We start from the raw sequence: 15,665 nt of genomic DNA, 5'->3' as shown, positions 1-15,665 counted from the left end.
AATACCATAAATATTAACTGCAGCCCATACACTTTCTCTATTTTTCTCCATCATATACAAGTCACCTGTCCTGGCAATAAACGTATTTTATTAAAAGGGAGATTGTTTGTGTTGCCTTGCTAGCAGAGTTCATCTAAGAATGTTTTAACTGATTAATCATGAACAACTTCACTTGGGTTCCCCAAATACATACCTGGTTTATGTTTTCCAGCAGTTGAAATTTCTCTTGCATAAGACTTAAAGAATATGCAAAGCCAACATTTTATATTTCTGATATGTGCCTGCTGCATGTACATGCATGAAAAAGTATCCTGTTCTCTTTGTGTTGCTTCCTTTGTGTGAAATCCCGACCATGTTGCCAGTCCCTTTGCTTTTTAAATAAAACTTGACCACACCAGCCATAAGATTGTGGCGTGGTCAGTTTTCTAGCTGTCCTGGGAACATAGTCTGCTCTCCTCCAATGATCAGACTACTGCTGACATCCCCCTCCCCACACAGCTATTCACTGGGAAGATCAATGTGATGCTGCTTCTCCTCCCCCAGCTCTCTAAGATCCTTATGTAGCTGAGAGCAGAGGGTATGTGATCACTTATAAAAAGGGGAAAAAAGGTATTTATAATTTTTTTTATATCTAGACACAAATGTTTTGCCTTTCATTACTACTTTAAACTGACTTAATTGTTTTGAGAGGTGAGGGTTTACATGTATTTTATTTGTCCCTTGAAGCAGTTGCAAGTTGATCCTTGGCAAATGTATTTACGCTGCAATAACTGTTTACTTAAGCAATTGCCAACTGCCTACTGCAGATATACTGTGGAAGAGCCAAAGCGTGTACATGTACATGATCCGGCTTTTCCGGGTAGGGGGCGCATGTGCACGCCTGCCGCCTCGGCTGTGTTGTCATTTGCTACAGCACAAGCTGATCAGCAGGTCCCAGCCAATAATTTATGGTCAGAACCCACTGATCAGCTTAGCGTATGACAGAAGAGAGCCCTCTGATCACTGTATTAGTGTCACTGGAGATGTCAGTGTCATCTAGTCAGTTCCCACCCAGCATCTGTTAGTGTCAGATTGCCCACTGCACTATCACAGTTTCACTATAAGTCACTAATCTCCTCCATTACTAGTATTAAAAAAAAAAAAAATTCCAGTGTATATATACAGTTGAGTTCAAAATAATAGCAGTGTGTTGAAAAAAGTGAATAAAGCTCAAAATCCTTGTAATAGTTTTTATTTCCATACACACAAATGCATTGGGAACACTACACATTCTATTCCAAATCAAATCATGAAGAAAAATATATCAAATTTGTGTTGTTCCTCTAAAAAAATTTAAGAAAAGTGAATATTAGACTGTTCACAAAAATAGCAGTGTTTGTATTCTTCTTTACAAACTCAAACATTTACTATATAAATTGAAAATTTTTTGAAGATTTTGCTTTCCTTTGAATCAATTAATTAATATTTAGTTGTATAAGCACTGTTTCTGAGAACTGCTGTACATCCGTGTTGCATAGAGTCACCCAACTTCTGGCACCTGTGAACAGGTATTCCAGCCCAGGATGATTGGACTACATTCCACAGTTCTTCTCTATTTCTTGGTTTTGCCTCAGAAACTGAATTTTTGATGTCACCCCACAAGTTTTCTATTGGATTAAGATCCGGGGATTGGGCGGTCCACTCCAAACATCAATCTTGTTGGTCTGGAACCAAGATGTTGCACATTTACTGGTGTGTTTGGGGTCGTTGTCTTGTTGGAACACCCATTTCAAGGGCATTTCCTCTTCAGCATAACGCAGCATGACCGCTTCAAGTATTCTGATGTATTCAAACTGATCCATGATCCCTGGTATGCGATAAATAGACCCAACACTGTAGTATGAGAAACATCCCCAGATCATGATGCTTGCACAGCCATGCTTCACTGTCTTCACAGTGTACTGTGGCTTGAATTCAGTGTTTGGGGGTCGTCTGACAAACTGTCTCCGGCCACTAGACCCAAAAAGAACAATCTTACTTTCATCAGTCCACAAAATGTTGCGCCATTTCTCTTTAGGCCAGTCAATGTGCTCTTTGGCAAATTGTAACCTCTTTAGCAAGTCTTTTTTTCAACTGTGGGACTTTGCGGGGCTTCTTGCAGACAGCTTGGCTTCACATAGACGTCTTCTAATTGTAACAGTACTCACAGGTAACTTTAGACCTTCTTTGATCTTCCTGGAGCTGATTGTTGGCTGAGTCCTTGCCATTTTGGCTATTCTTTTATCCATTCGAATGGTAGTTTTTTGCTTTCTTTCAGATTTTGGTTGCCATTTTAAAGCATTTGCGATCATTTTAGCTGAGCAGCCTATCATTTTCTGCACTTCTTTATATGTTTTCCCCTCTCCAATCAACCTTTTAATCAAGGTACGCTCTTCTTCTGAACAATGTCTGGAACGACCCATTTTCCTCAGAATTTCAGAGAGAAATGCACTGTAACCAGCATGTACATTTGCTGCCTTCCTTCCTTAAATAAGGGCAATAATTGCCACCTGTTTTTCAAAGAATGAATGACCTCACTAATAGAACTCCACACTGCTATTATTTTGAACATGCCCCTTTCAATTAGTGATTCAATTACACAGAATCAGCAGCATGCATGTCATGACTGTTGGGTCTGTTGGATTTCTATTACTCTACTACACCTGCTAGTAAATTATTTGCCATGTAGAAATATAATTTCTACCAAAAACAGTGATTGATCAGGTTAGTGATGTCTGACTGCTATTACTTTGAACACAACTGTACCATAGTTTGTAGACGCTATACCTTTCGCACAAACCAATCAATTTATATTTATTGGGATTTTACCTGGTTCCTCTTATGAACCAGCACTGTGCCCATCTGCAGCAGCACTCTCTTTCTGGAACCAATGGCTCCCTCTGCTGTCAATCAAATCGTGTGCGTAGAGAGCAACCACACTGTGGCTTTACATCTAATGCTGAATTTTTTTTCTGACTGCTTTTGAATAGAGATGGTGCTCAAATCCTTTTTCTAAGGGTCTCATATCTTTGATTTACTCCTCCATCTCTTCTGCTAAGTGGACACCTGCCAGGCAATACCAGACCTAATGGGAGACTGAACTGAGGAGAACTCTGGCTCCCGAGGATTGGCAGATGGTCTCTAAAAGTTCAAAGAATGTTTTTATTATGGAAAACTCATATAATGTCTTATACAGGTGCTGCCCTATAGAAGGAACCATGGCCCACATATGGTGGATGTGTCCAGTATTATCCAGACTATGGATTAGGGTTTATAACCTTATTCACTACCTAATCCACACAAATGTTTGCATAAACCCTTATGAAGTCCTCCTGAATAAGCCCATCCTAGACATTTTTAGATCGGAACAGACCTTAGCTTCCCATATTATTATTATTATACAGTATTTATAAAGCGCCAATAGTTCGCTCAGCGCTGTACATTACAAAGGGGGACAGAACACGTGACAGAACAATAACAATACAATGCAAAACATGAGGGGATCGAGGGCCCAGCTTACAATCTAGGAGGGAGGGGATGGTGGCACAGGAGGTGAAAGCTGTGGGGGACGGAGTGGTAGGAAGAGTGGAGGAGGTCAGCAAGTTAGCAGGGGGTGGGGTAGGCTTCCCTGAAGAGGTGGGTTTTCAGGGTGCGCCTAAAGAAGAGGAGAGTAGGTGATAATCTGATGGGTTGGGGCAGGGAGTTCCAGAGGATGGGTGACACCCTGGAGAAGTCCTGGAGGCGGGCATGGGAGGAGGAGACCAGGGAACTAGAGAGAAGGAGGTCTTGTGAGGAGCGGAGTGTGCGTGCTGGGTGGTACTTGGATATCAGGTCGGTGATGTAGTTCAGGGCAGTATGGTGGACAGCTTTGTATGTCAGTGTTAGGATTTTGAATTTGATCCGTTGCGCAATCGGAAGCCAGTGGAGGGATTGGCAGAGGGGGGTGGTGGAAACAGAGCGGTTGGAAAGGTGAATGAGTCTGGAAGCCGTATTCAGGATTGACTGAAGCGGGGATAGCCAGCGGCGAGGCAGGCCAGTAAGTAGGGAGTTGCAGTAATCGAGTCATGATATGATGAGGGAGTGGATGAGCTGTTTAGTGGTTTCTGGGGTTAGGAACGTGCATATTTTGGCGATGTTGCGGAGGTGGAGTCTGCATGAGTTTGTTAAAGATTGGACTTGGGGCTGGAAGGATAGGTTAGAGTCCAGAATGACACCAAGTACTCTGGCCTGCGGGGCGGGTTTGATGGTGGTGTTGTTGGACATGATGGAGAAGTCAATGGGGGGTGGGGTCCGGGCTGGGGGAAAACAAGAAACTCGGTTTTGGAGAGGTTCAGTTTAAGGAAGTGGAGCGACATCCGGTCTGATATGTCGCTCAGTAGGTGTGTGATTTGGGCGGAGACTGAGGGGGTGAGGTGGGGGGTTGAGAGATAGATTTGTGTGTCGTCGGCATATAGGTGGTAGTTGAAGCCGTGAGAGTGTATGAGTTATCTTAACTAAAGCATGGAAAACCCCATCCCTTAGTTTTGAAGCAGTGAAAAATATGGTAACAGATATTATGATAAATGAAAAGCTTACTGCCATCTTGACTGACACGCAATCTAAATTTACTCAAGTCTATAAACCGTGGATTTCCTATTCGCAACCACCCTCCTTTGACTGTTCACTTTTAACCATCTAACGTTTATGAGAGTGTGTGCCCCCCGGGACTCCCCTAAAACCCCCCTTACTCCCCTTCTCCACCCTCCCCCAATCCTAATCCTCTCCCCCCACCTCATGCTTCTTAATGTCTTTTTCTTTCTAGACATTTTTCTTTTTGTCATTCTGTTCTCATCTTATACAATTGCAACACTACTTGTTTGATAAGAATGCCTCTATAGGACTGACTTGCTTATTTTGTCGTTGTTGGTTAAACCATACCAGCTATTCTATATATGTAACAGTTTTCTAGTAATTGTTTTGAGGTTCTTTGACTAGCTGTTGAACAGAGTAATCCCAATATGCATGAACCTCATGTTCTCTATGCCTTCCTTGTTGCTGGACTGTTTTGTCATGGTATTTTTCTAAATAAAATATTTGTGGAGACTGTTATTTCTCATTTTTGTTACATAGAATGTTGTTTGCCTGGCTATTATGCTGACCCAAAGGCTTCAATAATATCTTAATCACTGACTAATCAACTGTGCAGTAGATCATACTTTACTCTGCCTTTTCTGATGTGCCATCGGTGTCCGTGACTCAGAAGTATTATGAAGAAGATAATTGTTATTAATTTTTAGATTTCAATAGCTATAGTCCTCATGGTCGAAATAAATATGTACAAATAGATATAACCAGAAAATAGTAATAGAAAATAGCAAGGAAACGTGCGGCTTGGTTATTATGAAAGAAAACAATGTCTGCATTATTTTCCCCAAAGCTCCTCCAAACAGTGTTCATTACTGCTTTCTCTTTGGGTATTTAAACATCTTTAGCACTCTTTAATAATATTCTGCAAATGAATGTTCTGGGTAAAGTAATCACAGTAGGCTCTGATTCTGTTCAGAAATAGAACATTTTCTTTTAAAATGCTAATGTTATCATACTAAGAACCATCCCCGCTAGCTTATGATAATATCTGTTTCAAAGGCGCTTTGCGGCATTTACATCACAAAATGTTTTGTCTTTGTTCATAGTTTTAAGATGTAATTATATAAGCAACTACTCTGAATTTTATATGACAGTCCATAATTGGTCTTGACAAATTATACTTACTGATGTGTTATCTATTACATGGTATAGTATACTGTATATTTAATTATCCTAACAATAAGACATTTTTGAAGCACCTATTTATTTACTGGATATGCTGCAAGCCAGCGGCTGCAAGTGTAAAGACAAACGTTTCACCTGGTATTTAAGTAGGAAAGGATCTGTGGTGAATGAAGGGCCAAGGGATGAGATGAGTACCTTGTCCCATGAAAACTCTAGAAGGTGCTCTGTAGGACACGATTTTTCCTATTCTTACATTAGGAAAGGGCCTGTGATGGCTAAGGGGTCAGGGGATGACATGAGTACTTAGACAAGATTTTAACTCGATCTTATAGAAAGAAAAGATCTGTGGTGGTTCAGGTGCTAAGGAATGAGGTGAGTACCTGTCTCATTCAAACTCAAAGGTGCTCTGTAAGACAAGACATTTACCTAGTCTTACAGTAGGAAAGAGCCTGTGATGGCTGAGGGGTCAAGGAATGACATGAGTACCTAGACATGATTCTAACTTGGTCTTGCAGAAAGAAAAAAATCTATGGTGGCTTAGGTGCCATAGGATGGAGTAAATACCTTGTCTCATGCAAATTCTAGAAGGCACTCTGTAAGACAAGATTTTTACCTAGTCTTACAGTAGGAAAAGATCTATGATGGCTAAGGGTCAAGGAATGACATGAGTAAATAGTCTCATACAGACGCTATAAGATCTTACCTAATTATATAGTAGAAAAGGACCTTTGGTGGCCTAGTGCAGTGGTTCTCAACCCTTTTTTTCTGTCAAGGCACCCTTTAAAATTATAGACAGTCTTGAGGCATCCCATTCTAAAATGGGGTGCCTCAAGACTGTCCATAATTTTAATGAGGCTCCTCATTCTAAAATGTGAAAAACTATTCTAATAGTTTTTATATAATGCAACAACATCCACACATGTAGGACACCCAACATTAGAGATGATTTACTCACCCAAAGCAAATACACTTTTGCACACTGGTACTGACTAGTATTCCAATGTTTCTCTTCTCCCTCAGTTTTTCTCCATCACTGAGCTAATGTGACCCCAGCACTGATACAGGCAGCTGACATCCTCTTTAACTGATGAAGTCATTGGTTGTCAGGACGCCGGCAGCTAGAAGGTTGTAACAGTGCACATTGAAAACCTATGGCTTTGTGTAACTAAAAGGCAGACTTGCCCCACCTGCTGGCTTGTATACAATTTTTGGGCAATTTTTAAACATTTTGCCAAGGCACCCCCGAAGAAACCTCATGGCACCCTGGTTGAGAAAGGCTGGCCTAGGGGTTAAAGGATGAGATGAGTACTTAGACTCATGCAGACACTAGAAGCTCTTGTGTAAAACAAGATTCTTATCTAGTTTTACAGTAGGGAAGGAACTATTGTGGCTGAGGGGTCAAGAGATAATGTGAGTTCCTAGTTTCATGCATAAACTAAAAGGCCCTATGTAAGACAAGATTCTTACCTAGTCTTGCAGTATAAAAAGACCTGTAGTGTACTAGGACAGCCTTTTATAACCAGGGTGCCCAGTCACCCTGGGGTGCCTTCAGGTTTCTTCAGGGGTGCCTTGGCAAAATCTATAAAAACTGCCCAAACATTGTGTACAGCAGATGAAGGAAGCTTACTTTTTAGTTACCCAAAGCCACAGGCTTTCATTGTGCACCATTACAACCTTGATGTCCTAACAACCAATGATGTCATCGGTTTATAAGGAGGGTGTTGGGTGCTTGCACAGCATCCTTATTTGCCACTCCCTGCTGCCCCTCTGTCAGCACCAACATCGTATTTGCTAAATGAGGGAGAGAAACATTGGAATGCTAGTCAGTACCAGTGTAAAGAGGTGGGTTCGCTTTGGAAGCATAAGTACCTCTAACTTTGGATTCCTATGTGTTTGGATGTTGCTGTGTTATGTAAGACTATTAGTTTAGCTTTTTACATTTTAGAATAGGGTGCCTCGAGGTTGTGCAGACTTTTAAAGGGTGCCTCAACAATAAAAAGTTTGGGAAACACTGTCCTAAGTATCAAACTTTACCATAGATGGTAGTATTTTTAAAGGACTTTTGGGGACCTAGGACCAGACTTCAATTAGAGAGGGGGTGTTCAACAATTCCCCACACATGTCAACATTTCTATTTATTGCATGTAGAAATCCAATAAAGATCATTGCTGATTAGCTGCTTGAGGTTACCAAACCTAGCACATTGCTCTTGGCTCTAGTAAAGTATAAGCCTGTGCAGTTTTTTTTTTTTAAACAAAATATAGATTTTGAAAATTAGGGGCAAGAAAACATTGCTAGAATCATGCCTTTATTTTGCAAATTGATGTGAGCTTCTTTATAAATAAAAATAAAAACAGGTCAAGTGTATATCCTTGGTTGGCGTTTTAAATTTAACACAACTATGCTAATCAGCTTCTTTTAATTTTGTTGTGGAGTGCGAACATTATGCATACTAAACAAATACAGATCACATGAACCATGGTACCAATTTTATCCTAAACTTCAGTTTTTGTATGTATTCAGCAGGAATAGTGGGGCTGATATATGGGTACTGGATTTTCTGACCATAGCTAATTGACTTTATAGATTTTAGACTGGTACCTCCAATGTGTAAACAAAACGTAGAATTGAAATAGATGTTGTGGATAACATTCCTATGTTATTACATATGTCAATCTTTAAAATTTAATGTAATGCATGACTGCTGGGGTATAACTTCCCCTACTGGCAATTTCTTATTCACACTAGATTTTCTGATTTCATAAGATGAAGATGCGTTCATTGGGAACCAGTGACTACAAAACACCGTTCAAACTTAATGAAACATTAAAATCTTGTGAATCTGGAACTCCTGGCAATTGTTTTGGATTATGTGGAAAAGTTAGAAGTTGGGGAGGTTTCCTTCTACTTCCTATCCTATAATAGCTGCCAAATCTATTACTATACCCTACTTTCGGTCACATCAATAGCACAGGGGAGAGTTCAAAACAGCATTGAATTACTTATTAAGACAAAACAGTTAACACTTTGGGGTTTATTTACTAAAGCTGGCTCAACCAGAATCTGGTGCAACTCTGCATGGTAGCCAATCAGCTTCTAACTTCGGCTTGTTCAATTAAGCTTTAGCAATAAATCCTGTAAGCTGATTGGTTTCTATGTGCACAAAATTCTGAATTACCCAGCTTTAGTAAATAAACCACTTTATGTTAATATTTGAGAATAGGTTTACTTTACGGTGGCCATACCCGTATAGAAGAAAAATATATCTGAAATATATTTTAAAAATATTCTTCCCAAATATATTGACATATATTGGAAATGCTACAATTTTGGCCATATTCAATATATTTCAAAATATATTTCAATAAATATATATATTGCATAGTGAAATGCATTTTTATTACAAAATATATGAAAAATATTTTTAAAAATACATTTCAAATATACTGTATGTCTTTAAAAATACAAATCTACATTTTTGGAATGCATTTACAAATATATGTAAAATGTATGTTAAAATGACTGTTTTATATGTTAAAGCTGAAGAATATATTTAAAAAATATATATTTTTAAAATATTTGACATATATTTAAAAAAAAACATTTCAACATGCAGTATATATATATATATATATACTGCATGTTGAAATGTTTTTTTGAAGAATCTGAAGAATATATTTTTAAAAAATATATTTTTACAAATATTTTTCATATAATAATATGTGATATATATATATTTATATATCACATATTATTATATGAAAAATATTTGTAAAAATATATTTTTTAAAAATATATTCTTCAGATTGTTTTCATATATTTTGTAATATATATAAAACGCATTTCAACATGTAGTATATATATATATATATATATATAGAATATGGCCAAAATTGCAGCATTTCAAATATACGTCAATATATTTGGGAAGAATATTTTAAAAATTTAATTCAAATGTATTTTTCTTCCATGTGGGCAGACGTTAAAGGGCAGTTCGACATACTGGCATGATGTGACCACCAGAAGACTTGTGTATAAACATTCACACTCTGCTTGCCTAAGCATGCATGTTTATACCTATAAATGTGGAAACAAATTGTAATTAGACAATCCTGTCTCGAGCTTATGATATCTAAAAACAAACATAATCAACTGAAAACAATCAACACAGATGACCAATATTTCTCACTTTTGATAGGCAGCAATAAAGAATACAATCTGAACGAAATACTGGGCAGGGCTGCAGTCATTTCATGTGCATTTAAATCAGCACAGAATGTACTTCAGTAAGCAGTATTATGTCAAATTTAAATGCTTAAAAAAAAGCAAATTTGTCAATACTATAACAGGCAGATTTTCTCAAAGTAAATTAATTTGAGAAGGTTTAGTGTCACTGATGAAAACTATGAAATCCCTTACATGTTATAAAAAATTCAGTTTCTTGTCATTTAAAAAACCCAGAAAGAATAACTAGTCTAATAGACTTCTCCTCTTATGTTTATATTACATTTATTTATTATTGTTGATAATATAATATATATGCAAAAGTGCTAATAAAGTGATATTATTTATGGACTTACCTGTGAGCCAAGAGAAAGAAATAAGAAAGACCACCATAATGATCAGAGTTCTCATCTTCATACTTTATCTTCGTCCTGCCCCTCTAAATGTGCCTACTTTGTGAATGCTATCTGGCTTTTTCATACTAAATTCTGTTTATATAGTGAGGGCCTCCTACTTCACAAGGCTAGTTTTAATGGCACTTAACCACTTGTACATACAAGTATAGGATTCTCACATTGCTAGTGAAAGGATACTAATGTGATATGAAGAGTCATAGAAGAGGGCAGCTCTTTCATTAATGTATTTGTATATAATACATTACAGCACAAATTCAAGACTATTCAGCTTCTTAGAAATGTATTAATGGATATAGTCAACACTGGTCGAATAGCTCTGGCTGATAGCAGACAGCCGGTGTGTTTTTTGTAACTGAATTAGTAGAATTAACGATATAGTTAACAAAGTGTACTTAGGTATTAGAGCTGTAATGTGAAAATGCATCCTTACTGTAAAGCAAATTTTATACCACTGTGAGATAGTAATACCAAATTAATTTCAAGCTAAAAATGTAAACATTTCAGATAGCTATATATAGCTAGTGAGTCTGCCAGCAAGTAACTCACTTTACAGTGAAGGAAATAAGTATTTGATCCCCTGCTGATTTTGAATGTTTGCCCACTCACAAATAAATGATCAGTCTAAAATTCGAATGGTAGGTGTATTGTAACACTGAGAGACAGAATAGCAACAAAAAATTCAAAAGAAATGCATGTCTAACAAATTATGCACTGATTTGCATGTGCATGAGGGAAATAAGTATTTGATCCCCTATCATTGAGCAGGATTTCAGGCTACCAGGTGTCTTTCATACAGGTAACAAGCTGAGATTAGAAGCAGTCTCTTAAAGGGAGTGCTGCTAATCATTTTGTTACCTGTATAAAAGGCACCTGTCCACAGGAGCAATCAAATAATCAGATTCCAAGCTCTCCACTATGGCAAAGACCAAAGAGCTGTCCAAGGATGTCAAGTACAAGATTGTAGGCCTACACAAGGCTGGACTGGGATACAAAACTATCGCCAAGCAGCTTGGTGAGAACAGTTGGTGCAACCATTTGCAAATGGAAGAAACACAAAATAACTGTCAGTCTCCCTAAGTCTGGTGCACCATACAAGATCTCACCTTGTGGAGTGTCAATGATCATGAGAACAGTGAGGAATCATCCCAGAACTACACATGAGGATCTTGTCAATGATCTCCAGGCAACTGTGACCACAGCTGGGAAAACAATTGATAACACACTACACCGACAAGGATTGAAATCCTGCAGTGCCCGCAAGTTCCCTCTGCTCCAGAAAGCACATGTCCAGGCCCGTCTGAAGTTTGCCACTGAACATCTGAATGAGGCAGAGGAGGACTGGTTGAAAGTGTTCTGGTCAGATGAAACCAAAATCGAGCTCTTTGGCATCAGCTCAACTCCCCGTGTTTGGAGGAGGAGGAATGCTGCCTATGATCCTAAGAACACCATCCCAACTGTCAAACATGGTGGTGGTAACATTCTGCTTTGGGGATGTTTTTCTGCTAAGGGGACAGGACAACTGCACCGCATCAAAGGGACAATGGATGGGGCAATGTACTATCAAATCTTGGGTGAGAACCTTCTTCCCTCAGCCAGGGCATTGAAAATGGGTCGTGGATGGGTGTTCCAGCATGACAATGACCCAAAACACACAGCCAAGGCAACAAAGGAGTGGCTCAAGAAGAAGCACATTAAGGTCCTGGATGTGGCCTAGCCAGTCTCCAGACCTTAATCCGATTGAAAATCTGTGGCAGGAGCTGAAAGTTCGAGTTGCCAAACATCAACCACAAAACCTTAATGAGAGGATCTGCCAAGAGGAGTGGGCCAAAATCCCTCCTGAGATATGTGCAAACCTGGTGGCCAACTACAGGAAACATCTGACCTCTGTGATTGCCAACAAGGGATTTGCCACCAAGTGTGAAGGGGATCAAATACTATTTCCCTCACGAACATGGAAATCAGTGCATAACTTGTTATACATGCATTTCTTTTGAATTTTTTGTTGCTATTTTGTCTCTCAATGTTACAATACACCTACCATTCGATTTTTAGACCGATCATTTCTTTGTGAGTGGGAAAACATACAAAAGCAGCAGGGGATCAAATACTTATTTCCTTCACTGTATGTCCTACACCTTAAGAGCTCACTGACTTTACTGTATCTGTGGAGGATTTACAAGTCAAGTGAGCCTCACTAAGAGTTATGCTTAGGAGATTCTATCTTGTATCTGTTGTATAGGTAAAGGACCATTTTAAAGCACTCCTTGCCCAGTTGCTTTCACATGGGAATTAAAGACTGTAGCTTAGTCTTCCGGGCTTTAACCTTGAGAGTAATAGGACATAGAATTGCATTGTTTCAGGCAATTGACACGAAGAAATCACATCCTGGTACATGTGAATAGTCAGGTTGGTGACAAGACACACAGTGGGTCCAACCAAAAAGATTGTGAGACCTATCTAGTATTAAAAGGTCCGTCCATTGTGCTGAGTGCAAATCCATGTGGGGTCACCTGTTTATCTGTTACTAATGGCATCAGCACCTGTTTACTTGTCTTTTGGTTTTTAAGCAACTATTATTTGAATGGGACTAACTGATATAGTGCACATTAGTAGTATTTTCTGGTGTTGTTTTATTTCTTTATTGCACTTTTACATGTGGCAAACTGTTCAGCAACCTTGACTCATATTTTTGCAGCACAGTCAGTACACATTTATAGGGTTCACTAATGTGTAAATTAGACACATTTTGAAGACTGCAGCAGCCATAATCACATTCATCTGTACTTCCTTATTTTTGATTTTGGCCTGCGATGTAGCATTTTCATTCTTATTATTTGAAACATGATCTACCATTATCTCTTAGCTATACCAAAGCCGTTGCGAGTTATTGAATAGACAAGAGACCTTTCTCGCAGCGATTGTGTGTGTGTTTTCTCTCCATGTGCACAGTACGGGTATATATTTTTTTTTATAGTATGCAGCAATCAGATTCTGACTTAAACCACCTCAGTATTGGACACTTTCACCCCTTTCCTGCCCAGGCCATTTTTAAGTTTTTAGTGCTGTCACACTTTGAATGACAATTACTCAGCCCAGTGGCGTCACATGGTTTTACTCCACAATAATTATTTTCCCATTTTCTGAAAGTGCGCCAAAGATGGAGCATGTGGGACTTTTAGTACACTTTCAGAAAATGCAGAAAAAGGGGCTGCCTTAATAAGTCTAAAATTTGGGATATTTGGGTAGATTCCTCTGCAACAACCTCCTTCAATCGACAGCGCTGTGTGATATGCCCTCTGTCTGGGTTATTTTGTTTGTTCTCCTCTTTATATTCACTGCGCCATTTTTTTCTGGTGGTATGAGCCCGCTACGTACTATTTCTGCCACAACAAATTATGGCGAGCCATCATCTTGACCATTGCTGTTTAGGTTGCCACGTTCTTGAATTGTGTGGTTGCACTATTGTTTGTTTTATGTGGTTTATATGTTAACTCAGCCTGGGTATGCCCAATAGGCTTTGTTTTGTATTTTTCTATTGTCAAAACTAATAAACAGAATGAAAAAAGAAAAAGAAAATGCAGAAAAAAAACGTACAACCTAATAGAAATCTATAGGACTGCAGCTATGACTGTGGGTAAAACGCAGGAAAACTGCAGATACACCAGCAATGCATCCAAACCATAGCAAACCAGTGTGAAACCATTTAAAAGATCACCTTTTGGCCAAAAATAGTAAATGCACATTTTTTGCATGTAAAAAAAATGTGCATTTATTCTTTTTGGTTGCAAGAGTCTGGAAATCATTGCACCAGCACCAGTCTCCTGCAGCCCTGTCAGTATATCTGCTTGTCCATACGGGATGTACTGGCGAGAAAATATACTGATAGGAAGAATCAATTAACTACCATGGCGCTCCACAGTGCCGTAGTTGTTCATTGAGAACTACAAGCTGACAGCCACTAAGGCTGCCAGGACTTGTAGTTCATTCATTCACAGAACACTGTGAATTTATTATTTGGTTTTTGGACAGGAGTCACTAGCGTCTGGGTGGCCCTGGGTGTCACCCATGTGCAGTCTGCACCCCCTATAGCAACACCACTGACTCAGTCATGCAACACTATGCCCAAATGACATTTTTATCACTTATTCCATTTTTTTCCCTTTTTGGGAAGTAGACAGTTCAAGGAATTTAGTAAGAGGCATGGTGAGTTTTTTTAAGTTGTAATTAAGCAAACTTTGTTTTTTTATTTCATAAAATTTTCAATTTAACAAGTTATGTCTCGCACACGGCATAATCATACTTAGAATTACACCCAAAAAAACATTCTGCTATGCCTTTTGAGTATGGGTATAGTGTGTGTGAGATTTTTTCACAGCCTAACCACAAAAAGGGGCCCAAAATCCAAGGAGCACCATGGGGCTTTTAAGGAGCATAAAACGTAAATTATGCATCTAATTTATTGACTACCTATCCCACTTTTGGAGGTTGTGGAGCACCAGGACAGCGGAAACCCCCTACAAAATTTTTGCCACAACTTTCTGAAAAATACAGGAAAGAAATTTTTTTTTTTTTTTTTACACAAAGTGGTCAATTAATAAGATATTTATAACACACATCATAGGCATACTTAGAATTATACTGTATTTGAAAATCCTGCGCAGTGGACAGAGGAATAAGAACCTGTGGGTTGCTGCTAGCAATTAACACAAATATGTGTGTGGTATTAGGATAATTGGAATGCTGCGCTGCCACTCCTATAACTGTGAGTCACTAGTTAAGGGGATATTAAAAAATATATTAAAGCAAGTAGTGGTACTACAATGCACCTCCCTATTCAGTGTGTGATCTCAACTCGGGAGATAAAAAATCCCAATCGTGCGTTTTGTGTTGCAATGCACCTATCTCTTAACTAAATATTACTACAAACCACCATATAGCATGGTGCTACAATACATCTCCCTCTCAAGTGAATAACTAGTGCGACACTTTTAAAATTAAACACATGAAATATAAATCATATGTGAAATAAATGTACTGGGTACTACTGCACACCTTCTTCTGAAAATCTCACACTATATCAATAGTGCTAAAAACTTGCTCTAAAGCATAAAATGTTCTTGAAAAAGGAATAATTGTGACAAACCGTCCTGTTTTTTCATAACATGTTGCCCTTTCTGTTCTGGTTTTATCCCTTTTGTAAAGCTGTATATGTTTCACAGATATTCTACACTGTTTGTTTAGGGAAATGTGACCTTG

General features: G+C 38.6%; 1 protein-coding gene across 2 annotated transcripts in view; it reads right to left on the bottom strand.

The window, feature by feature from the left end:
• The window catches only part of LOC149468015 (uncharacterized), a 36,146-nt gene extending 25,693 nt beyond the window's left edge, over positions 1–10,453 (bottom strand). For both annotated transcript variants that reach the window (XM_089670965.1, XM_089670964.1), the window contains exon 1: positions 10,350–10,453. In XM_089670965.1, the coding sequence (XP_089527091.1) occupies positions 10,350–10,410 (61 nt within the window). In that variant the 5' untranslated portion in view covers positions 10,411–10,453. The remainder of the gene's footprint in view (positions 1–10,349) is intronic.
• Between the last annotated feature and the right edge of the window lie 5,212 nt (positions 10,454–15,665).

This window comes from Staurois parvus, unplaced genomic scaffold (genome assembly GCF_062004578.1).
Source record: "Staurois parvus isolate SC_StPar_1 unplaced genomic scaffold, SC_StPar_1.0 ptg000096l, whole genome shotgun sequence".
Taxonomy (NCBI): domain Eukaryota; kingdom Metazoa; phylum Chordata; class Amphibia; order Anura; family Ranidae; genus Staurois; species Staurois parvus.
Note: the sequence above shows the minus strand (reverse complement) of the source record. Positions and strands in the feature narration are given on the sequence as shown.